We start from the raw sequence: 22,736 nt of genomic DNA, 5'->3' as shown, positions 1-22,736 counted from the left end.
CACTAGACGGATCGTACAACCTTTTCGTTCTCTATGACACTACCGCCATGGCTTGACTGGATGGTCGAGTCGGAATGAAGCGCGGACAGCTTGTAGATACGAACCGCTTCGTCGTCGAGATACTTGCGACACTCCACCCTGCTCTTGTCGACATTGACCATGAACAGAATGACCATGGCGAGGGCACCAAGGGCCAGCAGGAACGTAAACGGCATGTTGTTGTTGCCCGAACGATCGATGATGGCAGACGACACGAACGGGCCGATAAAGGAGCTGGTCTTGCCAATGACCGAGAAGACTGCAAAGAACAGAAACTGCGGGTCAACATCGTGGCTCGTTTCAAAGGGCTCACCTCCTTGCCGCGGGGGACCACCTCCGAGATCATGGCCTGGGAGACGGCGTACCACGGGCAGACAAAGATACCATAGTACGCTTGGTACATCCTGGTGCGAGTCAGCGTTAAGTGGTCCGAGACAACGGTGACGTACCAGAATTCGTATACTTTCTTGAATCCAAAGTTACTCTTGGTGATACCGATACAGCCCCAAGCGGCGAGGACGAGGATGAAAAACCCATTCACAAGCAGCATGGTCTTTGTAGGAACCGTAAACCTTTTCTGGATCAACCAGAAGACCCCAATGCCCAAGGCCTGGGCGGCGATGCCGTCGATGAGCAGATAGTTGAGCGTCTTGGGGTCGAACTCTGCAACCTCGTTCTGCAAGGTCGCAATGACCGTCACCAAGGTGTTTAAAGTGTCTCCAAGAAGGAAATAAGCCGCCTGGAGGTTAGATGGAAGCCACACAGTTTGCTGCTCCATAAGACCCTACTCACCAGGTAAATGAACGTCTGCTTGAGTCTGAGGCAGAGGCGAAAGGCGTGATACAGCTGTTTGACACCAGCGGTCACATACGACGTGTGCGGAGGCAGCTTGTGGCCTGGGCGGTATTGCTCCCACATGAACCACGGGATGGCACAGACGACTTTCGTGAATCAGCCACGTGTCCTCCCATGCCGTGTACTCACTCCATGCAGCAGCGCTGTACGCGCACACGATGGAAAAGGCCATCGAGTTGTTGGGATCGGACGCTCGGCCGACCACCCCGGCGAGGATGCCACAGAGGATCGCGAGGATCACCAGCTCTCCCACCGAGCACACGAAGAAGGACACGTTGGCGAGGCGGTTGCGCGCCAGCATGTCCCGCTTGTCGTGCGTTGCCTGGTCGATCGTACCGGCCCGCAGCTCCTCTTCGCTCTCTTGGATCTCTGGGAGATCACGTGCGAGGCCCGGGAACGCCGCCGTCCAGAATGTAAGCGCACCTTGGTAGCCGATCAGGCCGAGGATGTAGAGCGCCGTGCCGGCCTGCCACTTGGACGGGCTGGTCACGCCCAGCCAGCCAAAGCTTACACCCCATGCCAGGAACGTGAACGCCGTCGTGATATGTGGACGCCAGGTGCCATAGTCTGCAAACGAGCCGACAATGAGGAAGAGCACGGCCTGGATGGCAAACGACAACCCGTTGGTGATGAGCACAATAGAGTTGACTGGTCGTTAGCGTCGTGCGCCCGTTTCTACATATACCAAACACTCACTGGACCGCTCGCTGCCATACGCGACGAGGCTGCAGTCTCCGGCACCGCATGGCGTGCCGCGACCGGGAACGGACGGGTCCCAGCCCGCGAGGTAGAGCAAGTTCTGCCAGGCGCTAATGGCAAAGTTGAAGGGGCCTGCGCGCGGGGGATCAGGACATGTTGTTCCAGGGGGTAGTGCTTACCAAGACCACAGTTGCCCACATAGTAGAGGTACCACGACTGGGATGTCAGCGCGGCTGCTGGGCCGCTCCGCTCGGTGCGCGCCACGCACCCATATCTCCCTTCTGGTGGTGACCTTGCGTTCGCCCGTGATGGGCAGTGGGCTGGCGAAAAGCGCCGCCTCGTCAATGACCGACGGGTCGCGCTCAATCGACTCGGCCGCGTCCTGTGTGACACCCGTGGATGTCTTTTCGTTCTGTGTGGAGCCCATGGTGAGTAGAGAGGATGAGAGAGCACGCGTGCATGGCGGGTTTGGGGGTGTTTGCGGTAGTGCGTGGGGCAATGGCTGATGGGTGACTGACCCGTCTCGGTCCTCCTGCCTGCCCGTGCGTCGGCGACTTGCTGTGCCTGTGACGCGCATATGCTGCGCATTAGGGGGTGTTGCTGGCCGAGGGCTATTAATGAACTCATTAGAAACAGTTATTAACGTTCCAACTGGCTCTGTATTGAGCGTAATGGGGCCCTCGCGCCCATGCGTTGTGTGCCCATGTGGGCAACGGGCAGCGATCCGCAGCGAGCAACAGGCCACATGGATGGCCAGATGAGGTTGCTGTGCGATCTGGTGCCATGCCTGGTTTGCATACACTTTTACAATTCGGCACAGCAGATAAGCCGTGGTACGCCAACCACACGGTGATCCATTGTGGCACCCCCAAGCCTCACAACCACATGGGTTTGCTTGAGAATGTACAGTACAACTGGGATATCCTCAGGCTCGAGCTCAAGAGGAAACCACGCCCGTGGCAGCTTCCATGTCCTGGTGCTCGACAATCTCGTGCTGCTGCGCCCGCTGGTGAGCAGAGTAGAGCTCCTCGGCCTCGCGCTGAAGGTATCCCGCATTGTCAATCTTGGCTTGCACGGGGTCGACCATGAACAGGACGGCCACACCGAGCACGCCCAGGCCGACGAGGAACCAGTACGCCACGTTGGTGTTGCCGTTGGCTTGCTTGATGATGGCCGAGCAGATGAACGGCCCAGTGAACCCAGATGTACGCGAAATGGTGTTGAACAAGGCAAAGAACATGTATGCCTTGGGGGCGGGGATCACCTCGGAGATCATGGTGATCGAATAGCTGCCCCACGCCGCCGTTTGAAAGTTCCAGAACTGGATTGTCAGCTGTCGTCCATGTGTCGCCGATGAACAACCAACCTGCAACACCCAAAACTCCCAAGCTACCACGTGTTAGTCTCGTCCCTGCACCGCAAACGTACTGTTGTGGAAGCCAATCTTGTTCGTCCAGGTGCCGATGGCTCCCCACACGATCGGAACGAGGGCCATTATGCCGCCATAACAGGTCAGCGTCTTGACAGACACCTTGAAGCGCTTCTGGAACCAGAGCATGAAGAAGGTGCCGCTGCCGCCGGCAAGGTCCGCCAAGAGGCCAAAGGCCGAGTTGGCCACAGGGTTGAAGTGGATGTGCTCCGACTGGAGGATACTGGTCATGTTCCACTGTGTCCCCGTGGCTTCCTGGAGAAGCGTGTAGGCGATGAGGTACAGGACGGCGTGCTTGAGCTGGCGAATGCTCTTGAGCGCCTGCCATGCCTGCTTGGGGCCCACGGCCCAGATGTGCGTGCCCTCGGGCAGCTGTTGCCCTGGGCGGAACTTGTGGAGGCAGAAGAAGGGGACGACACAGATTAGGACCAGCACTCCAAAGTAGCCGAGGAGGACCCGGAACGTTTTGATGACAGGCCCATCCTCGGTGCTGTTGTGAGTGATGGCGTAGCTGATACCAATCGCGATACCGTAGAAAATGACGACGAGCACGGACCCAGTGATGTTGCACAGGTTGTACAGCTTGGAACGTTCGTACTGGTCGACAATGTCGTGCTCTTCGGGTGTTTTGAGGCCCATCTTCACGTCCTGCTCCGACTTTAGCACCTGGGGGAGGTTGCGCGCAATGGACGGGAACGTGGCCTGGTAAAACGTAGTCGCAATGCTGTAGCCAAGGTTTCCAAGCATCCACAGGGCGTTTGCAGCCTGCCACTGGGAAGGCTTGTACGTGCCAATCATGCCAAACGTGCATGCCGTGACAATCACCGTACCGGCTGTCGGTGTCAGCTCCGCCACAGGTATAATGAGGTGACTTACAGATCATGATCCACGGACGCCAGCGACCATAATCGGCGTATGGACCAACGAGAAGAAGGAACACGAGGTTGACCGCAAACTGAATACCATTCTGGTCGAGGAGGAACGAGTTCACTTTGGGCGTCAGCAATGGGGTCCGTCGCCACAACGTACTGGGCATGTGCTGGCCACCCCAGGGGATGATGGAGTCCGGGAATTGCATGTCGATGAGCTTCATTCGGAGGTTTCCGCCTTGAGAACCGATGGCTGCACAGTTAGCGCTGGAACGAGGGGCCTAACTTACGTGTGCCGTTGTTCTGGAAGTCTGGTCTTGTTAGCCACAGGACGGTGCCACACTTTCCTCACTCACACATCATCAAGAAGGAAATGTACTCCCACCTGGTGGTCGGCATGCGTTCTCCAGTTTGGGGGATGATGTTGATCTGCTCGATGACGGCCATACCCGCCGAGTCGTGGCCGAGACCTTGCACCATCTTCTCCTGGATCGGCGAGTCGGCACGCTCAACGGCTTCGACATGGTGGGGTTGTTCCTTTTGATCAGGTTGAACCTGTGTATCTCCTGGCGAAGACATGGTTGCTCTGTTGCACTGCTGTGTCCCGACAGGGTGAGGTAATTTGGCAGAAGAAGAAGACAGAGGAGGGAAGGTGATGTTGGATATGGGAGGGAAGGCGCTCAAACGCATCAGCTCTTTAAGCTGCTTGCTTGTCGTCAGTTACAGTGGGGACCCCTCGGTCCCTCCTCAACGGGTGGGCACCGCATGGTGCCAAGTCAGCTGCTCTCAACATGGTTCCGGATATAGCTGTCAAGCGCAGCACTATCCGAGAAGCATGGCGGAGTACTTGCAGAGGTGATGCTTTTGAGAGAGCAACTTATCGTCCCTTGCAAGTGGGAGTACAGGTGTGCCTTGGGGTTAGCGTCGGTGAAGACGCCGACATTTGAACCGTCGGCCCGCATCAAGAGTCCGCCCCCCGTTGGGATCGAGGTGCGTGAAGGTTGGCTCCGCAAGCGCGCCGTGTGGAGTGCAGCATTCGGAACTGAGGCGTCCAAGTGTTGGGGCAAGAGGATGTGACCAACGAGGATGAGAACAACAGCAGCACGGCAAAGTGGATCCGTCGGGGTCGAGCCGACTGTGCTAATTGGCATTAGGCCATTAGGGTTTTCTTATCAGAAGAGCCTTCCATCAATTAGAAAATATCACGTGTCGTGACGTCATATCGGCAACCGCCGGCCTTTAAACTTGCTCTTGTTCCATCCCGCCCGCCGCATGCCCACCGGCCACATCCGGGCTGACGTTTGGTGGGCTACATCCTGCGCTCCTGCATATCCGATGCATCTGCATATCCTGTGTCTTGCTGCCAAAAGCCGCTGCAGAGCATGCAGAGCCCGCCCTGGCACGAGGGCGCGATGATGAGGGCGTGGGGGAAGATGTGGGCGGTAAACCTGCTGGAAGCCGTGCCGCCGTGCCGCCGATGGAACTGGCAAAGCTGCAATCCCGGATCCCCCGACCACAAGGCATGTTTGGCAACCTTGGCAAGGACGGCCAGGACGCTCTCGTTGACCTTCATTCGCCCTCCAGATCTATGTATCTACTGCAAGTAAGTGCACGACAAGGTCAACAAGTTATGCCAACGCACCAAGGCTGCAAATTGGCACTCATTCATATTCACTGTTCAACTTCTCACGTCCACTGAAACCCATGCACCCCCGCAACTACGCCGTACAATAAACCGTCAACTACTACTATTACGTGTATACACATCTCAACGTCTCGCTTCGCTTCGTTTACATCTGGTAGCGGAAGTCGGGCGATCCCTCGAGGACGACGAGTCCGCGGTCGGCGCGCTTGTTCTGGTAGCGGTAGTAGAGGTTGAGGCCGATGCAGAGCAGAATGACGGCCACGTTCATGCCGATGGTGAGGTAGACGCCGGTGGGGTAGCTGGGGGCCTCGCGCTCCATGAAGACGACCGAGGCGATGATACCACCGACACCGCCCCAGGCGACGACGAGAGCGGCGGTGAAGCCACGCTTCGACTGAGAGCGGATCGAGGTCTGGGCCCACGAGATGACGAGGGGCACGTTGGCGTTACAGCCACCGATGGCGAAGAAGATACCAGCGTAGCGGGCGGCCTTTTGGGCGACAGGGAGCTGCGAGTACATGCAGGTTCCGACAATGAGGAACACGGCGTTGACAATAACGGCAATCGAACGGGCACCGCGGATGCGGTCGGCAAAGTAGGCGCTGGTGAGGGCGGGGATGGCGGCCCAGGCATAAGGAGGCGCCACGAGGAGCTGGGACTGGGCGTTGGTGAAGCCCATCTGAGCGAGAATGCGGGGGAGGAAGTAGGCGAGCGAGTACGAGCCGACGGTGGACGAGCCAAACATGTAGCCGTAGATCCAGAGGCGGGGCGAGAGGATGTAGCTCTTGAACTTGGCCCAGGTCATGGGGTCGACCACGGCATCGCCACGGTCACGCTGGATGCGGGTGGTGACAATGTCACGCTGCTCCTCGGTCAAGAAGTGAGCCTTGTCGGGGAAGTCGACGATGAACAGGTAACCAAGCAGACCGATGGCCACGGTGATAACACCTGCAAGGTGTCAGCAAAACACAGAGTCAAAGGGGGGGGGGGGGGGGGGGGCTATCGGCGACTAGCGCGGTCGGTCAATTCTCGCGGCGTTTTCGGCAATTTCTTGCCACCACACCCGTGTTGGACGTTGCCACTCAAAATCTCGCTCCCCTTGTCGTCATGCACTCACCCTGAATAATGAAGATCCACTGCCAGCCGTGCAGACCGTTGCGGCCGTGGAGCATGCCGAGACCGTATGCGAGGATGGACGAGAGACCGGAGATGACGATGGAGACGACGTAGAACGCAGTGTTGCGGACGGCCATCGACTTCCTGGGGTACCAGCACGAGATGAGGTAGGCAGCGCCGGGGAAAAGAGTAGCCTCGAACATGCCGAGCCACGCGCGGAAGCCTGCAAGCATCGACCAGCTGTTGGAGAAGCCCATTCCGATCTGTGGGCCGTCAGCGCGGGCTCAAACGTCGACGCAAAACGCAAGCTTACCATGACAGCTCCCCAGAGGATGACCGAGGTGCCGAGCCACCAACGGGCGCCAAACTTGCGGAGACCGAGCTGCGACTAGATAGATGTCAGCGCTGTGCGATATGGGGTAATGGAATCCAGTGGTGGATAAGAGTGCTTGGCAGCGCGAATACTCACAGGGATCTCGAGAACGATGTAGGGGATGAAGAAGACGAGGGCGGCGATCGAGTAGCGGTAGCCAATGTCGAGGCGCAGATCCTTCTGCATCTGCATGGAGTTGGCAGCGCGCGCCAAGGACAGGTTGGTACGGTCGATGAGCGAAATGCAGTACATGGCGGAAAGGATAGGGATGAGGCGGTAGTCGATCTTGCGGACGATGCGCTTGATCTCGAGAGGGTCAAAGCCCTCGTCAATGTTGGCATAGTGGCGCTGCTCCTCCTGGTCGCCGACCTTGTTGGCGTCGTCGGAGTAGGTCTCCACGTGGTGGTCGTTGTGCTTCTCCTCCACCTCCATGGGGACAACGTTTGGGTAGCGGGCGGACATGATGGGCGGGATGGCGGCTCCTCGAGTGGCAGTTAGGTGTGAGGGCTTGTGTTGGGGAAAGACGATCAGGCAACCATGCCCTCTTTAATATACTCCCCGTCCTTCGAGAATGCCCCCCCAGATTGGCCCCACATTGATGGTGCGGCAAAGACCTGGCCGGTCCAGGAAAAGGTTGGTTGCCCGGCATGTTGCCAAGGACGGAGGGCTAATGCCATGGCCGGTCTTGGCGCTGTGTGCTGAAATCTGCCACTCGTCTCTCCCGACCTGCCCCCAGCGCAGTTGGGTACCTGTTGTCCATTGCCCATATCGGCTGCGCGGCTCCGGACGCCGGCAAGCAGGGATCTGTGTCTCTCCCCAGCGGCCCCGGAGATTGATGCACCGGGGCTCCCCGACACTTCCCCAGAATGATAGCCACGCACAGAGCGATTGCCAAGGCTTTGCGACGCCACTTCTGGACACTCTTCCCCTGCGGCCTGCGGACTGTACTCGCACACGAGAGGAGGGAGGCACGTTCGCCGTGAACCGAGGCGAAGCTGTGGCCTACCTTGCTCCAGAGAAGGTTTGGGCCCTGGCTCACCCAGCCAACTGCTCCAAACGAGGACAGCGGGGTCCATGTCTGTACCTGGTTGTTGTTCGGTGTGACTGGCACGCCCTGTAATTGCCTTCCCAGCAATGTGTGACCAAATGGCACATGACCGTACGACTGTCTGTGGTGCTGTGGTACCATCACGTATGCGATAAACAGCTGCCCAGGGGGGTTACTCTCCAACGTCGCTGGAGCGTCCGCTTGGCTGTGTTGCCCAGTAAAGACATCCTAGTGGAGCGCAAATCGCTGGCCCCGCTGGTGGGCGGCTAGCCGGGGGAACCATGTTCCACCTTGTTTAGGATCCGATCCCCACAATCTCTTAGTCGGCGATGTGTTCTGTGCCCCTCTCGGTTCTCCACATACAACAGCCACAGGACAGGGGGGAGAGGTTGGTGCGTTCCCCTCCCCCCGGGCTGCCGGCAATGCACCCAAGATGGTGGTGCGGAATGGCTGCTGCGGCGCACGCCGCAGAGACACGCCAAGACTTTTTGTCGTCACCACGGGCCAGACTCAAAGCCTCAGACCCAAGCCTCCAACCTCACGGGAAGGCACTGCCGCGCACCCAACATCTGACATGTGTGAACTGAGACGGCTGAACCGCGCAAGCGTGGAAGCGTGCAAAGCGTGCAAAGCGTGCAAGCGTGTCACTCCGTTCGTCGCCGAAGTCCGAATGTCGAATAGCGGCCTCATCGTTTGCCGGGCACAAAGGATCTGATAGCAATGGCGCGGGTTGGCCCAGTTGCATCTCCACACACAGACATCTGGCCGCCGCCGCTCCTTGGCAAAAGCAGACTCTTTCAAGCTAATGCAGTAGTGGCTCGATTAGACGTCAGATGATGCATCTAGGCCTCCGTGCTGGCGAAGAGGATGCGCCCAATGCTCATGACAAGGACAGGACAGTCGTGTGCCGTCACGGCAAACTGCCAGCGGCACGCGACGGTAAACGCCGGACGCCGCGGCAGAGCAGCGGGCTAGCGAGGGTGGGCTCGGACCAGATGAGCCTGACCTTGTCGTCTACTCCGACTTTTGCCGTCGTTGTCTAAGAATGCGATGCAAACATGCTCATTTGTGTTGCTCGGTGTATGGTGGTTCATGTCACCAAGACATTGGCCCCCCCACCAAAGGCTTGGGGCGGCGTTGACCGATATACGGCGGGGGCCATCTGCTCACCGGTCCATGTTTGCCGAAGGTGTTTGACCTCCACCGTTATGCAAGGGGGGCCGTCGCGCTGTCCAACAGCAAAGGCCAAAGGGGCTCCCGATGCCAAGATAATCGCCCGGCCCCGAATGACGCGGCGTACAGGTACAGACACACACAGCTTACGCAGTGCGGAACGCAACACCTCTACCCCCGTACGCGCTCGCAGGTGGCCTTTGTTCCTCCTCCCTCCTCCTTCCGCAATCTCCGCGAGGTGTCAGTTCTGACTTGATCCGTTTGTCTCCCACATTCCAGCGGCCAGCGGCCAGCACCTTTTTGCCACCACAGGACGCTCCTGAAGCGCCGGGGGCGACGCGCAATCGACGTACGCACGCCTCTCACGTGGAGACGAGATCTTGTGGGCGTGCGGCGCCACCACGCAACAACCGGTCAAGTCGTGAACCTGTTTCCCGGAAAAGAAGGCGTCGGACGTGCCCGATCGTTGGGGGGAACGAAAAGATGGTACGGTTCCCAATGCTTGCACAGATGCTGGATCTCACAGATATCCAAGCTCACGGCGCGCGCCAGTGTTCCAGCGATGTCACGAAGGAGATTTTTTGATCTGCAACCGAACTGAATGGCACAGACGCCACCCCTGCGCACATGCCCGTGCGGCGCACGATCGCACGAACCGCAATCGAGCGTGTCACACATGCGGCTAAAAATCTAATATCTTACCGGGGCTGGCGTTCTTGGGTGTTGATATCGAGACTCGTCCCCAACACTTTGCTTTCAATCAGTTGAGAGGTTTATGGTTCATCTCCCCATCGTCTTGTGTCGGCTCGGGCGTTACCGGGTCGAGAAGAGGAGAGCGGGTGGCAAGGCGAGGTGGTCGAGATGGGGCAGGTGATGGCACGTCGGTTTTCGTTTCGTCTTCCCTCCTAACCCCAAACGCTCAAGTCTTCTCAGATGGACACCCGTGCAGATCTCATCGTTTCCCCAGGTAAATGTACTGCAGTGTACCCGCTCGTCAAGACTCACCAAAGGGACTCACACTTGTTTAGGACACTGACAAACCCTCGGAACATTGCAGCAACAACATGACAACAACCGCCGCAAGAGTTGGGACGACATCTTCCTTTGCCTGTTCATGTCCTCATCGCGCGAGGTAACGAAACCGGCCCCAGTCAAGGCAGGAAACGGCCCATATTTCAGACACAGGTAGTGTCATTGGGAGAGACTGGGATTGGGGATGTCGGTCGTTGCAAGAATGAGTGGCCGTCTCTTGTCTGCGCCCTCTAAACGTGACAGAGCCACCCTCCCCTTCCTCGTGCCGCACTGCATACACCAGTCCTCACCAGTCTTGTTCACCACCATTGACTATCACACAGGTCCAGTACTGGGAGATAGATAAGATTACACGTCTCGCAGCGCGATTACGTCGGCCTACTGGTGAGGCCGGTTTCTCGGCAACCGCCTCGTTCGATCGCTCCGGCACAGCGCGCCTTCTTCTTCGATAATCAGCGTGTTCCATGGCCCTACCGGGAACAGGTACGAGGATCGCCTGCGTTCACGTGTCAATCCACGGCCGTGCTTGGCGTACAAGATGCATAAGACGAGACCAACGCGGTCTGGAAGGAAGGGCATGACCCACCCCACAAGTGGCGGCCGTTACCGGCCGGTCGAGTGATCGGCCGGGGGGGTGTGGGGGCGAGACCACATGTCCAAGGCGTCCACTCGAGCAATCGGGGGAGGCCATGTCCTTCTTACGCATAACGGCGCCCGCTCAAGTCACATGTCTTTCGACGCCCAAGTGCTCCAGAGGACGTGTCTCGATCTCTCGGCCGTACGAAGGTTTGAGTGTTTCGTGGCTTGGATGGTCAAGACTCGAGTTGGGTGGCGATGGTTCGGGGTTTTCACCAAGATACCGGGGGGACGCGGTGGACGCCGGTGTACTCTTCTCCGAGGGCTCCAGTATGCACATTGCGCTGTCGATAGATGTACAGTGTCATCTCTTCGATCTGGACTCGCTGTCGTAGAGCACGTTCTCTACGGCCGTGGTGCCACGGCTGTTCGCTGTACGTTATACGTGACAACGGACCCACCATCTGACACGGGGTTCGGTATCTGTGGGATTTGCGCACGCTTCGCTCGGCCATTTCCGACTGCAGCAATGCCCTTGCAGACGCGGGTTTCGGCGAGATGGTTGTGAGTGCAATGTGTCTCCCAGCCTATACTTGAGCAAACGACTGCTCCACATCGTACTCTTGTCCTCATCACCACTCACCTCTCGCCCGATGTACAGGCTCGGCTCACTTGGATGTGTGCGCGCTGCGGCGCAGCAGCCCACTCGTGTGTTTGCACGACACCTCCACCTCGAATCAAGCGGCGCGGCCCAGCTGTTGTCCCAGGTCTGTCTTCCGTGTCTCCTCACCCCGGAATCTCTCCTGACAATCCCAGAACCTTCCCAGCACTGCCTCTATCGTGACCGCGACCGATGGACTGCCGTTCAAGCTGTCTGCCTCGCGAGTCTACCACGCTCCCACACTCGAGGCCGCTGGAACGGGCGGCAAGCCGTCCGTCCTCAAGCTGGATGTGTCGTCGTCCGACCTTCCTCCGACCGACACCTGGTTCGGCGCCGTGGGTGTTCCTGCGTCTCAGCGTGCGGCCGCCCGCGCCGCTCTCCAAGGTCTCTGGGAGGCATGGCGGGCCAACGGGCTGCTGCGCGTTACTGGAACACTGAAGGCTGGCGACCAAGGAGCGCAGTTGTGAGTAGAGCAGAGCAGAGCAGAGTGGATGGGTGTACGAGGGGTTTCTGACCTCGACCAGCGGTAACATTAGGGTCGTCGCGGACGACTTTGCGCTCAAGGACCACCCGGGCGTGCGTGAGCTCGGTGCCCCGGCGCACCCGCTCGAGGACCAGGCCGAGGCCGGCAAGCTCTTCTACCACAAGGGCGACGGTAACATTGCGTGTTATGGCTATGGTGCCGGAATTGCCATGAGCACCATGGACGCACTCTGCGCGGCTGGCGGAAGGGTGGGTCATGCATGGTTATGAGCTGCGTCGTGTGGAAGACTTCGGCTCACATTTACACAGCCGGCCAACTTTCTTGACGGTGGTGGTGGCGCCACTGAAGCCAACGTCCGTGCTGCCATGGAACTCATCCTCGCCGACGCTGGCGCCGACGTCATCTTTGTCAACTCGTTTGGCGGCCTGACCAAGATGGACCTGATCGCAGCTGGAGCTGTGGCGTTTATCAACGAGCGCCGCGCTGCCGGTGGCCATATCCCGCCCATCGTGATGCGCCTGCGTGGCACTGGCGAGGAGGAGGCTCGGGAGATTGTGAGTTTCCAAACCCTCTGGACCGAAACTGACAATGGCAGTTGCAAAAAGCGGCGATCCCCGAGGTCGAGTACATTGGCGACATGAAGGAAGCGGCCAACCGCGCCGTCGAGCTGTCGCTCCCGGGTGCCAAGAAGCGAGGCATAAAGACTTCTCCTCCGCAGCCTGCTCCTCCCGCGTCCCGGCCCGTGCTCTTCGCCCGTGACGGGCAGTACGAGCGCACCATCCCAAACCTAAAGGTACAAAAGGACGACCCGGTGCTCGTGGTCGGCCTCGGCAAGGCGTCCCAGGCCAACTCGACCGTCGCGTCCGAGTACGGCACCAACATTGTCGGCGCGTCTGCTCCGCGAAAGGGCGGCAGCGAGTTCCTCTCCAAGCCCGTGTTCAACGACGTCGCGACTGCCACGCGCGCGCTGCGGCCGCGCATCGCGAGCGTGTTTGCGCCCCCCGCGGCCGCCGCCGACACCATTATCGAGTGCATCGCGGCCGAGGTCCCGCTCATCGTGTCGTACGCCGAGGGCGTGACGCAGCACGACCAGCTGCGCGTCCAGGCCGCGCTGAGGAGCCAGGGCAAGTCGCGCCTCATTGGCGCAAACTGCCCCGGCGCAATCTTTCCGCACCAGCGCGTAAAGCTCGGTATCCAGCCGCTGCGCGTGCACGCTCCAGGGATTGTGGGCCTCATCAGCCGCTCGGGGACCATTTCGTACGACCTGGCGGCGCAGACGACGGCCCTGGGGCTGGGGCAAAGCGCCGTGTTTGGGCTCGGCGGCGACCCCTTCCCGGGCACGCGGTCGTGGGAGGCCCTCAAGGTCCTGCTCGAGGACCCCTTGACCAAGATTGTCTGCCTGGTCGGCGAGGTCGGTGGGCAGATGGAGGAAGAGGCCGCGGCCGTCTATGCCGACTATGTGTCGGCCCTCCCGGCCGGGACGGTGGCCAAGCCTGTGGTCGGGTTTGTGGCGGGCGCAGCAACGCAGCGGGGCAAGACGTACGGCCACGCAGGCGCCGTGTGGTGGGACGACAGCGAGACCGCCGCGGCCAAGCGCAAGGTCCTCGCCAACGCCGGGTTCGTCATGGCGCCTACTATCGGCGACATTGGTGGTCTCATCAAGGACGAGGTGGACCGCCTCGAGCTGGACACCCACCAGGAACCCTCGCCACAGGTTGCGTTTGGCTAAGACATGTTTCAGTAGTTGGTTTCTGTACCACAGTCTTCTTGGCCATTTTATCGTGATGGGGAATGGTGTACATGCAAGGGTAGTGTAGATGCAGTATGAAGTGGGCGTGCAGATGTGCTTGGGGCACGCAGTAGATGGAGACGGGGAATGTGAAGGAGTACGTCGGGGACAGCTGGAGGTGGAACACGTCTGCTGGACGCGCTCAATCGCGGCCAATGCCACGGGCCCTCCGTCTGTCCACGGATTCCAGCAATCGCGGGCGAAGCCCAGCGGGCGGGATCTCGGCGAAGAGCGCGGTACTCATGTACTGCTCGTCGTACCGTCTGAGCCGAGCTGCAGGGTTGTGCGTCGCGGCAAAGCCTGCGCGTTTGCCGTTGACATACTTGACGAGTCGCGGGGGGATGACCCATGTGATGTGTGCTTGCGGGACATTCCACATGGTCGAGCTGAGGGGGTCATCGCCGGGGCCGAGCGTGGCGATAAAACTCTTCATTTCGTAGCGGATCGAGTAGTGACGCATCGCCATGGTCCAGTAGTTGTCGGCACCTCTGGGCGGGATCGTGCCCGAGCAGGATCTGCCGCTGGGGGTCTCCTCCACATACCTGAGCTTCAAGGGCTCGCCGGGTTTCGAGTACATGTCGGGATACTCGTGCGACGACCCAAAGCCGAGTAGACCGCCGTTGGGCAGGAAGGACTGGTCGGAGAGCAGTTCACGCAGCGCAGTGTCGTGCTGCGTCGGCCAGCCATCCGTCTCAGTGTTGATGTTCCACCTCTGCATTTCCGACTCGCACGCAGCGGGCGGATCCGTCTGGTATTGGTACACGTCATACTCGACAGTGACGCGACTACCACCGCGGACGGGATTCAACACTGCGCGCGAACCGGCGCGATAGAATGCCCAGGTGTATGTCTTGCTCTTGGCCGACTGGGATGCTGAAAAGTTGAACGACATCTCGTGGTCCTTGAGCTTGATGTCAAGCGACCCGCCTTCAAATTCAGACGGGAGGCAGACGATAATCTTGCCGATCATGGGTTTCTCGGCGATCGAGACGGGAATGTCGACGGCGTGCGCGGACCGTGAGCGGCGGAGGGTCAAACTGCACGGCACGGCGTACAGGCCCTGTAGACCGAGGCGCTCCTCGATAGCGGGCAGGATGCGGAGGCCAAGAACGGGGTCGGCACTGAGCGCAAACTGCTTGGGAGGAATGGGAGGGAACGCGATGGAGGCAATCTCGGGACTGGCCGTCATGGTCCGTTCGTGATACTTGCTCATTCGCGTTTGCAAGTATTTGCAGCTGTGACTGGAGAGCGGAATGTCCACGCGGTGGTTGGCGTCAACAATGTGCAGGTGCTGGGCTGCGTTGGGCAGCTTTCCAGCGCCACCGAGGGCGAACGGCAAGGGGATGTCGAAAGCTGATGCCAGCGACACCAGCTGCGGACTAGAAATGTGCGGGTGTTGATGGGCGCTTTCCGACGTGGTTGAGGGTGATCCTTCCCGTGTCCACGAGGGGGGCTCCGAGTGTTCGGTCACAGCCTCCGCCCATTCTTCATCCGCCTCCTCAGCGACGCGTGCGGGTTTGAACTCGTTTGTCGATGGCAGTGTCCCCCGGTCCTCGTCGGCAGCTGGGCGTGTTTCCCATGGAACAGGACGAGTCCCCAACGCTTGGAACAGCGCCGACGCGAGCGCCGCACGGCCAGCATCCGGGTCGTCGGAGGCTAGCTCGTGCGTGACTGGGGTCTGCCGTGCGGCAAAAGGTGTCGAAGCAGCCTCGGGCCGTGGCCGTAATGTCGGTAGGGCAGCGGCGGGCTCCTCGTTTGTCTGTTGGAAGACAGGCTTCGGGCGCTGCTGTCCGCCCTCTGCCCGTTCTCGAGACGGTCGGTGCTCGGAGGCCCTCTGGTCCGTGTGCACCTTGGGTCTCAATGTCGACATCATTGACGCAATCTGCGCAGCTAGGGGGAGAGACTCTATCCTCGGCCTGGGAGAGGATGGCGACGTTGGTTCGGCTAATGGTCGTCGTGGGGGAGGGGGAAGTTGGCTGGTGAGTTTGGGAGAGGAGAGAGGGCGTGTTGATGGCGTAGAGGAGGGATCTGCCGACAATTCGGTGCTAGACCAGTCGGACGGGTCGTCCCCCATTGAAAAGAGAAGTGCATCGAGGTGTCGCTGACTTTGCTCTGTCGATGACGGGGGCTGCGTTGACCGGCGCTCTGGCGTCGACCGGGACTGCAATGGATACGCTGTCTCTGCTGGTCGCGAGTTGGCCACACGTCGTTGGCCCCGTCCCGAATGGTTCTCTAACCGACCTGCATTGAACCGGGACGGTGTGTCTCTTCCCACTGGTCGAGATTCCACAGGTCGTCCTTCCAGACCGGCCGACCGCTTGGACGGCGTGTGGTCGCCTGGCTTCCTCAGTCCGAAGCCTTTGGCGCACACATGAGCCGAGGTGGTGAACGAGCGCGAGCCGTGCGACTGCAGCGACAATCGCCGCACGGCCAGCATGGTAGAAGAGGGAGGGAAGGGGGGGATGGCGACGGAGAGCGATGGAGAGATCAAGGTGTTGGATGAGGAAGAAGACGGAAATTCGCCAGCGTCGCGAAAAGGTGGAGGTCAACAATCTCCAGGCACGAGCCCCGGTCCCAAACCACATCGCCCGTCCCCAGGTGCAACCCAACGAGGGCATACGCGGGCCAACGCAGGCCGTGCTGGTGGATGCATGTCGATGGGGGCAATATATCTATGATGTAGTGCAGAATAATAATAAAAGAAAAAATATACACTCGAATAGACTGTCGTCTCGGAAGTGTTGATACAGAGGCCTCTACGCTGCCGAGGGCGCAGCATGGACTGGCATCTTGTCCTGGCGATACCAGAGACAGAACACGGTACCAGTGAACATGATGTAGGCTGATGTAAAGAAGTAGCTGTTCTGGGTTCCCTTCCAGTCCTGGATGGTACCGTCGCCGGTGGAGAGGAGTCCCGTCTGGATCGCCAGCGCGACGACACCGCCAATCTGGAAGACGACGTTGGCAAAGCTGCCGCCGACGCCGGCAAACTCGAGGGGGAAGGCCTGGATCAGGCCCGTGTTCATGCCCACAAAGCAGACCATGGCTCCCAGAGTACCGACGATCTCGGCTGTAAAGATGTACTTCCAATAGTCGACACCTTTACCGCCGTTGGAAAAGGCCAGGATGAGGCTGCCGGCACACGCGAGGGCCGAGGCGACGGGCATGACGAAGCGCGGGCGCGTGATGAGCCACGGCATGTACTGGATCAACGAGCCCATCACGATGCCGGTGATGCCGAGTGGCAAAAACTTGACGCCGGTCATGAGGGCCGAGTCTCCGAGCACCTCCTGGAAGTAGGTGGACATGCGCAGCTGGAAGCAGGAGAACCAGCCGTAGACGGCGGTGGTGTGGAGGATGAGCGGGAAGATGTTGGGGAACGACCAAATGTCGTGAGGGAGGAGGGCACAGCCTTCGGGACGCTTCAGTTCCCATACAATAAAGACGGGGAGAAGGACAAGTGAGATGACGAGAGGGGCGATGAACATGGCGGAACCCCAGCCATCCAACTCGGCCTGGGTGAATGCCAGGATGAACAGAATGAGAATGGCCAGGATGAGAAACACGCCGACAAAGTCCATGCGACGCCACTTTTCGGTACTCTTTGTTTCACTGGCGACCGACTTGGTGTCTGGAAGGAGGAAGAAGGACAGGACCGAGATGGGGACGGCGACGATGCAGATGAATCGGAAGAACCAGCGCCACGAGGCCGGGACAAAGGCACCAGCCAGAATGGGGCCGATGGTGGTCGACAGCGCGCCGGCGAGCGCGAACACCGCGAGCTTGTTTGTCTGCTCGTGCGGGTTGGGATACATCTGGACAATCATGTTGACCGAGGACGGAACGGTAAGGACCGCAAGGAGTGCCGACATGGCGCGCAGCACAAAGAACGCATACTGGTCCTGCATGAACGAGATGACCAGGTTGAGAATGCCCAACCCCATAAAGCCAGCCGCAAACAGCATCTTGGGCGAGTACAGGTCGGTGAGGCGGCCGGCTAGGAGCAAGGTCCCAGCAAACGCGAGCGAGTAGGCGGTGAGAATCCACGCCGAGTGGGCCGTGTCGATACCCAGGTCCTCGGCGATGGGTGCCGCCAGGAGGAAACAGGCGGCGACGCCGGCTCCGTCAACGAACATTGAGAGGGACTGGTGACGGTTAGATCGGGGAAAGAGGGGGGGGGGGGAGATGGCTCACAAAGCACATGAGGAGAACAGTCTTGCGACCGCTAGCCAAGTGGGACAGCTCATCACCGCTGATTTCCATCTCGGTCGAGGAAGGGACCTCCGAGGCGTCGGCAGTTGATTTTTCGTGGAGGTCGAGGCCATCCTCTGATTTGAGGGTACTGTCCTGGACCACATGCTCCAGATTGAAAACATTGGGGTCGTGGGGGTGGTCCAAACGAGAAAGAACCATGTTGTCCAAAGTTTACGTGTGGGGGGGCGGAAAGGGTGGGAAATGAACGGGTGCTAGTGGAAACTTAGCCACACTGCTGGGTATTGATGAAGGTGGTGGAAAGCAGCGACGAAGAGAGCTGGTATACTGGGCAGAGAAATGTACAGGGTGAATTGTATAACGGCGTGGGAGTTGGGATTGAGCGCACTGGAGAGCTGGAGCGCGGTTATGTATCAAGTTGTGCTGCCACTCCCAGCTGTGTCTGTCACGACGTAAACTGCTCGGAACCGACATTTGGACGTGTGTTTGTATTTCCGGCATGTCCGTGGCACCAATTCCACCAAAATAGGTCTCAAACCGTGAGTTAACACTCGGATCCGAACATTGTGTCAGTTGGTTGGCCGAACTGTTCCGGCCTGTTATCGTCTCCAACTGTCTGCGGCGTGCGCGGCGTCGCCCTCTGCGGACTGCGCGGGATATGGCTGCTAAAACCCATACGCCAAGCACAAGTATATCGTACATACTCTCTGCAGTGTCTAGAGCATACCCTTGGCCTCCATCTCCCTGCCTTCCTCCCACATTGTACGTCCCGAGCACGCACACACTGTCTTGTCGTTACCCCACACCCCGCTCGAGCGCGCCACGACGCCGGCAAAGATGGATCCGGGCTTGGCGTCGGCGGCGGGTCCGGCGGGCACACCGCTCGTGGCAGCCTGGACCACACAGCCGCGCCCGATCCACTGCCACAGCTCGCCGTCGACCTCCTTGAACAGGTCGCCGTAGCCGTCCTTGTCGGGCGTGATCCGGCCGAGCTGATACAGCGCCTCGCCGGTGGTACGTGGTGGGTCGACGACGTTGCCCGTGGTGGAGACGTAGACGTTGAACGTTTGGTTGGTGGACGAGGGTGGGAGGCGGACGGTCATGTCCATGAGTACCGACGAGGGGGCAATCTGGACAAAACGCGCAATGCCAAACACTTTTTGGCTAAACTCCTCCTCGTTCATGCCTGGAAGGTCGCGGACGGCGGCGGTGGCCGACGGTCCGGCACTGGACGGGATGGAGGGGACAGGGTGCGGCGACTCGAGGATCGACACGGCGGCCTGGGAGGGGACGCTGGGGTCGGCCGATGACGAGCCGCGCACGAGGACCTGGCGGTGGGTGGACTTGAGGGCCGCGAGGAGCTGTGAGGGAGGTGCTGGACGTCAGCTTGGGGGATCACCGACCAGCTTACTCTTTCCGGTGACGGTGACGCGCTTGTTCTCGAGCTCAATGTCGTACCGCTCAATGCCTGCGCGTTAGACGGCAACCCCCGTGGTAGGTGTGCTGAAAATGACGTACCCTCCACGCCGCCGAGAGCAGTCTTGACTGCACTGACGCACTGGCATGTCAGTTGTTGGTCTCGAGGAGTGACTTTGGTAACTCACGCTCTGACAGGTCATGTCGACCGCAAACTCGGTCTGGATGCGTCAGCACAAGCTCATAGCCAAGCAGACCCCACCTTGAAGTTGGACGATGCGAGGACCATGGCGTCGAATTCTTCCAGTAGGAGAAATGCGATGGATGGGTAGTTTCGGTCCTGTCGGTAGCCAGGCTCGCTGCGTTGCCCAGAGTGTTGTTGTCGATTCACAAAGTGTGCTTGCTCATCACGTCGGTGGTCGTTGTCATTCGGGCAGCTTCGGTTGGCCGACCTCCACCTTGGCGCCGTGCAGCAACTGGACACGTCATTGTTGTTCCGGCCGTAATGTGACCGTGATAAGCACCACGCACAAGTCGTCATCCAGCACCATCTGGCGACGCAGCAAACACACTGCACCAGCATCATGCACACTGCCCACCACCCATTGCAGCCTAGTTGCTCAGTCCACCATTCTTAGAGCTGTTCTCCACTCCAAACTAACGACAGCGTCAAAGCTCACGCCGAACAAATGACGCGAGGGAGCACGCCTCAGCATTGTGTGTCTTGTCCGGTCTCTCGTTGTCTCGAGCTTTACGAGAACCAAACAAGAACCTCCAGGACGCACCTGAGAGCAATGTCTCTTGCACTGGAAGGCTTCACGAAGCATGTCTTTCCAGGCATACGCCTTCCGGGGGGTCACTGGACCCTGCTTGCCTTCCCCCCTCTCCCCACCTTTGCCCTACTTCCCTGCACCAAACAGACGCCGAACGCCGGGGGCGGTCAGTGTACCAGTGTCCTCGTTCGCTCTCCCCGATCGAACGGGCCCTATGAACGGCAAATGCGCAAACATGCCAGCCTGCTTGCGCGTACAGAGGTCGATGCAGCTGATCAAAAGTCGGCCAGCCGCCGACACAGGGGCATCGAGGGCGGGGTACCGACGCCAAACCCGTGCTCGTGGCTGTGGCTGGCCTGGCTAGAGGGCTAAGTGGGTGTGGCTGGGGGTGGTTGGGACGGCTGGGACGGCTGTGCGCTCGCCACGGCCCCCGCACGTCTGAACGGCGCCAGTGAGCGCAATGATCACGGTGCGGCGTGCGGGACGTGCGGTGGACGGGCCGGCGAGTCGCGAGGCTGCCCCCGCGCCCGCGCTGCGGACTCCGGGTACGTTGAGCGCCGTCGCGCCGGTGCGGCGGCTGGGTTAGTTGCCAGCTGGTTGATGCGGGGAAGGCAGCGCTGCGAGTAAGTGGGTCGCATCAAGTGGATCAATGGATCAGTGGCGAGAGTCTTGGGGAGCTGGTAACGGTGATGCTTTATAATTGTGCGGACTACTACTTTTAAACTGTACAATGAAGAGCGCAGTGGTGTTACAGAAAGGGTGACTTTGGACTTGGGAAGTTGCGGCCTTGGTGACGTATGTGTGTGGTGTTGTGTATGCGGGTGTGGGTGGGTCGACCGTGTTGTTCGTTGGGGCGACGCTGAGCGCGACTGCTGTGCAGTGACCACATGCTCGTGTGCTCGCCGACTTGGGGGGTCGAGTATCTGGGCTCGTGTATTACTGCTGGTCCGTTTTGCAGAAAGCAATGAAGAAAAGTTGGTCGGTGGCCATTACAGCATGTGGCCATGTGGGTGCTGGGTATTTCGGAGGCGAATGGGTTGGGCGGCGTACACCCTCATGCCGTCGGACTAAGGTTGATAGAGTGGAGTCTCGGAGTCTGATCATTCTTGTCGTCGTGCTCCCTGCCGGCTGTGCTGTGGCTCGCTACGGGAGATCCAGCAGGTCCGGGTCCACATTGCACCAGAGAGTGCGCAATGTTGGCAACAAGTGATATGACGAGCACGTTGGGGTGGGAAGCGTTTGGTGCGGGGGATGCTGCCGGCGTCGAGGACGCGGAGCAGATCGACGACGAGCGGCCTTGCCGCGTGCTCGTGTGAAAGACGAGGGGGAGGAATGGAAACACAAACTGACGCCCAGTCAGCAACGGCAACCCACGCAAAACGGTCCTCGTCAGCGTTGAACTGGTGGTACTCACAGACTGGTACAGGCGCTAGGGTTGAACAGGCAGAGAGCACGCTCTGACCACATCTTAGACGAGGGTACTCGCGCTTGCTATTGAGAGAGCCATGCACGCGACGACGGCGAGCAGGCTGCCGCGGCCCAGTTGCAAGGCGGCGACACCCGCACTGTCGGCGTTGAGGGTACACTGGACGGTAGACGTCGAGTTGCTAGAGCCGGCGTCGACACACGACTTGAAGGCATCGGACAGAGGGGCGAGGGTGCAGCTTGAAGCCTTGCCGCTCCAAGTACCGTTTGCGGTTGTGCAGCAGGATTCTGCCAATGTGGCGTTGGTGCCAAAGCACGTCTTGGATGTTGCCTGTGACATTGTAGAGGGAGGGGGGGGGTGCGTCGGGTGGTGGTGGGTAAGAGGATTGAAGATGAGAGAGAGAGAGAGACGCGTTTCGGTCGGTGCAAGCAAAGACAATATGTAGTGAGAGTGTGTGCGCTTGGCGACCGGCAGCGCTGGGCACAGCTGGGAAGCTTGTCGGCAGCCCTTTTTGCAACATGAAGCATGAGACACGGGGGTGAGAGCGTACAGCGCGTACAAGCGTCCAGGCGCGCGCCCAGGGCCTGTCGCTGGGGTAGACGTCGTTCGTTTTGGGACGGGCATGACGTCCTGTGCGCGCGCAAGACCAGGGCAGCGCGTGCAGCCAACGTTTTGCATGGCGCATATGCATGTGTTTGACAGGGAGAATCGAGCGAGCTCTGCAGCGCAGGCGGGCATATGGCAAACCAGCCAGTAGCCCCCCCCCCCCCCCCCGCCCGCACCATATCGCTCGGCCCGTTCCTCGCTCGCGCGCGTTTCTTGTTTGACGCCATTCCGCCCCATTCAACGCCAAAAGGTCCTCCTGCCCCCCCCCCCCCTTCTTTGGTCCTGAGAGAGAGCACGGTGCGCGTTCAGCAATGCCGTCACTTGCACCACTTTGCAAACGGCCAACCCACCCCCCTTGTATTGAGCCGCCCTGTATGGGCCTGCGTATTCAAACAGACTGCAGGTGTTGCTTCTGTGACACACAGTCGTGCAGTCGTGTTGACTGGACCCACATCGTCCCAGCCAGTGCCTTTGAAACTGTCCCACCTCTCTCTTCCTTTCTTTCTCTCGTGTTT

General features: G+C 59.7%; 8 protein-coding genes across 8 annotated transcripts; 1 reads left to right on the top strand and 7 right to left on the bottom strand.

The window, feature by feature from the left end:
* Nucleotides 1-2: 2 nt before the first annotated feature.
* On the bottom strand, nt 3-2,020 carry EHS24_006627 (uncharacterized protein; the record flags this gene model as incomplete). The annotated part of the gene is made up of 8 exons (XM_028622035.1): nt 3-314; nt 353-443; nt 489-778; nt 832-980; nt 1,024-1,542; nt 1,591-1,725; nt 1,773-1,809; nt 1,862-2,020. 8 exons carry the CDS (start codon nt 2,018-2,020, stop codon nt 3-5), a joined length of 1,692 nt encoding a protein of 563 aa, XP_028478487.1.
* Nucleotides 2,021-2,530: 510 nt separating this feature from the next.
* EHS24_006626 (uncharacterized protein) lies at nt 2,531-4,470 on the bottom strand (the record flags this gene model as incomplete). Its single annotated transcript, XM_028622034.1, has 7 exons — nt 2,531-2,914; nt 2,960-2,982; nt 3,022-3,855; nt 3,899-4,012; nt 4,052-4,144; nt 4,182-4,202; nt 4,248-4,470. 7 exons carry the CDS (start codon nt 4,468-4,470, stop codon nt 2,531-2,533), a joined length of 1,692 nt encoding a protein of 563 aa, XP_028478486.1.
* Nucleotides 4,471-5,681: 1,211 nt separating this feature from the next.
* EHS24_006625 (uncharacterized protein) lies at nt 5,682-7,457 on the bottom strand (the record flags this gene model as incomplete). The annotated part of the gene is made up of 4 exons (XM_028622033.1): nt 5,682-6,484; nt 6,654-6,915; nt 6,966-7,040; nt 7,122-7,457. The coding sequence occupies 4 exons, from the start codon at nt 7,455-7,457 to the stop codon at nt 5,682-5,684; spliced, it is 1,476 nt and encodes a 491-aa protein (XP_028478485.1).
* A 3,955-nt stretch (nt 7,458-11,412) lies between these two features.
* On the top strand, nt 11,413-13,728 carry EHS24_006624 (uncharacterized protein; the record flags this gene model as incomplete). Its single annotated transcript, XM_028622032.1, has 5 exons — nt 11,413-11,418; nt 11,671-11,978; nt 12,040-12,247; nt 12,308-12,553; nt 12,595-13,728. The coding sequence occupies 5 exons, from the start codon at nt 11,413-11,415 to the stop codon at nt 13,726-13,728; spliced, it is 1,902 nt and encodes a 633-aa protein (XP_028478484.1).
* A 202-nt stretch (nt 13,729-13,930) lies between these two features.
* Nucleotides 13,931-15,658, bottom strand: EHS24_006623 (uncharacterized protein; the record flags this gene model as incomplete). Its single annotated transcript, XM_028622031.1, has 1 exon — nt 13,931-15,658. The coding sequence occupies one exon, from the start codon at nt 15,656-15,658 to the stop codon at nt 13,931-13,933; it is 1,728 nt and encodes a 575-aa protein (XP_028478483.1).
* An 886-nt stretch (nt 15,659-16,544) lies between these two features.
* Nucleotides 16,545-18,201, bottom strand: EHS24_006622 (uncharacterized protein; the record flags this gene model as incomplete). The annotated part of the gene is made up of 2 exons (XM_028622030.1): nt 16,545-17,933; nt 17,983-18,201. The coding sequence occupies 2 exons, from the start codon at nt 18,199-18,201 to the stop codon at nt 16,545-16,547; spliced, it is 1,608 nt and encodes a 535-aa protein (XP_028478482.1).
* Nucleotides 18,202-18,716: 515 nt separating this feature from the next.
* On the bottom strand, nt 18,717-19,705 carry CCS1 (copper chaperone; the record flags this gene model as incomplete). Its single annotated transcript, XM_028622029.1, has 5 exons — nt 18,717-19,361; nt 19,404-19,468; nt 19,519-19,558; nt 19,605-19,637; nt 19,679-19,705. 5 exons carry the CDS (start codon nt 19,703-19,705, stop codon nt 18,717-18,719), a joined length of 810 nt encoding a protein of 269 aa, XP_028478481.1.
* Nucleotides 19,706-20,464: 759 nt separating this feature from the next.
* Nucleotides 20,465-21,954, bottom strand: EHS24_006620 (uncharacterized protein; the record flags this gene model as incomplete). Its single annotated transcript, XM_028622028.1, has 3 exons — nt 20,465-20,549; nt 20,626-20,766; nt 21,701-21,954. 3 exons carry the CDS (start codon nt 21,952-21,954, stop codon nt 20,465-20,467), a joined length of 480 nt encoding a protein of 159 aa, XP_028478480.1.
* Between the last annotated feature and the right edge of the window lie 782 nt (nt 21,955-22,736).

Source organism: Apiotrichum porosum, assembly GCF_003942205.1.
Source record: "Apiotrichum porosum strain DSM 27194 chromosome Unknown scaffold_3, whole genome shotgun sequence".
In the NCBI taxonomy this organism is placed as follows: domain Eukaryota; kingdom Fungi; phylum Basidiomycota; class Tremellomycetes; order Trichosporonales; family Trichosporonaceae; genus Apiotrichum; species Apiotrichum porosum.
The sequence above is the reverse complement of the archived record's forward strand: the minus strand, read 5'-3'. Positions and strand labels throughout refer to the sequence as shown.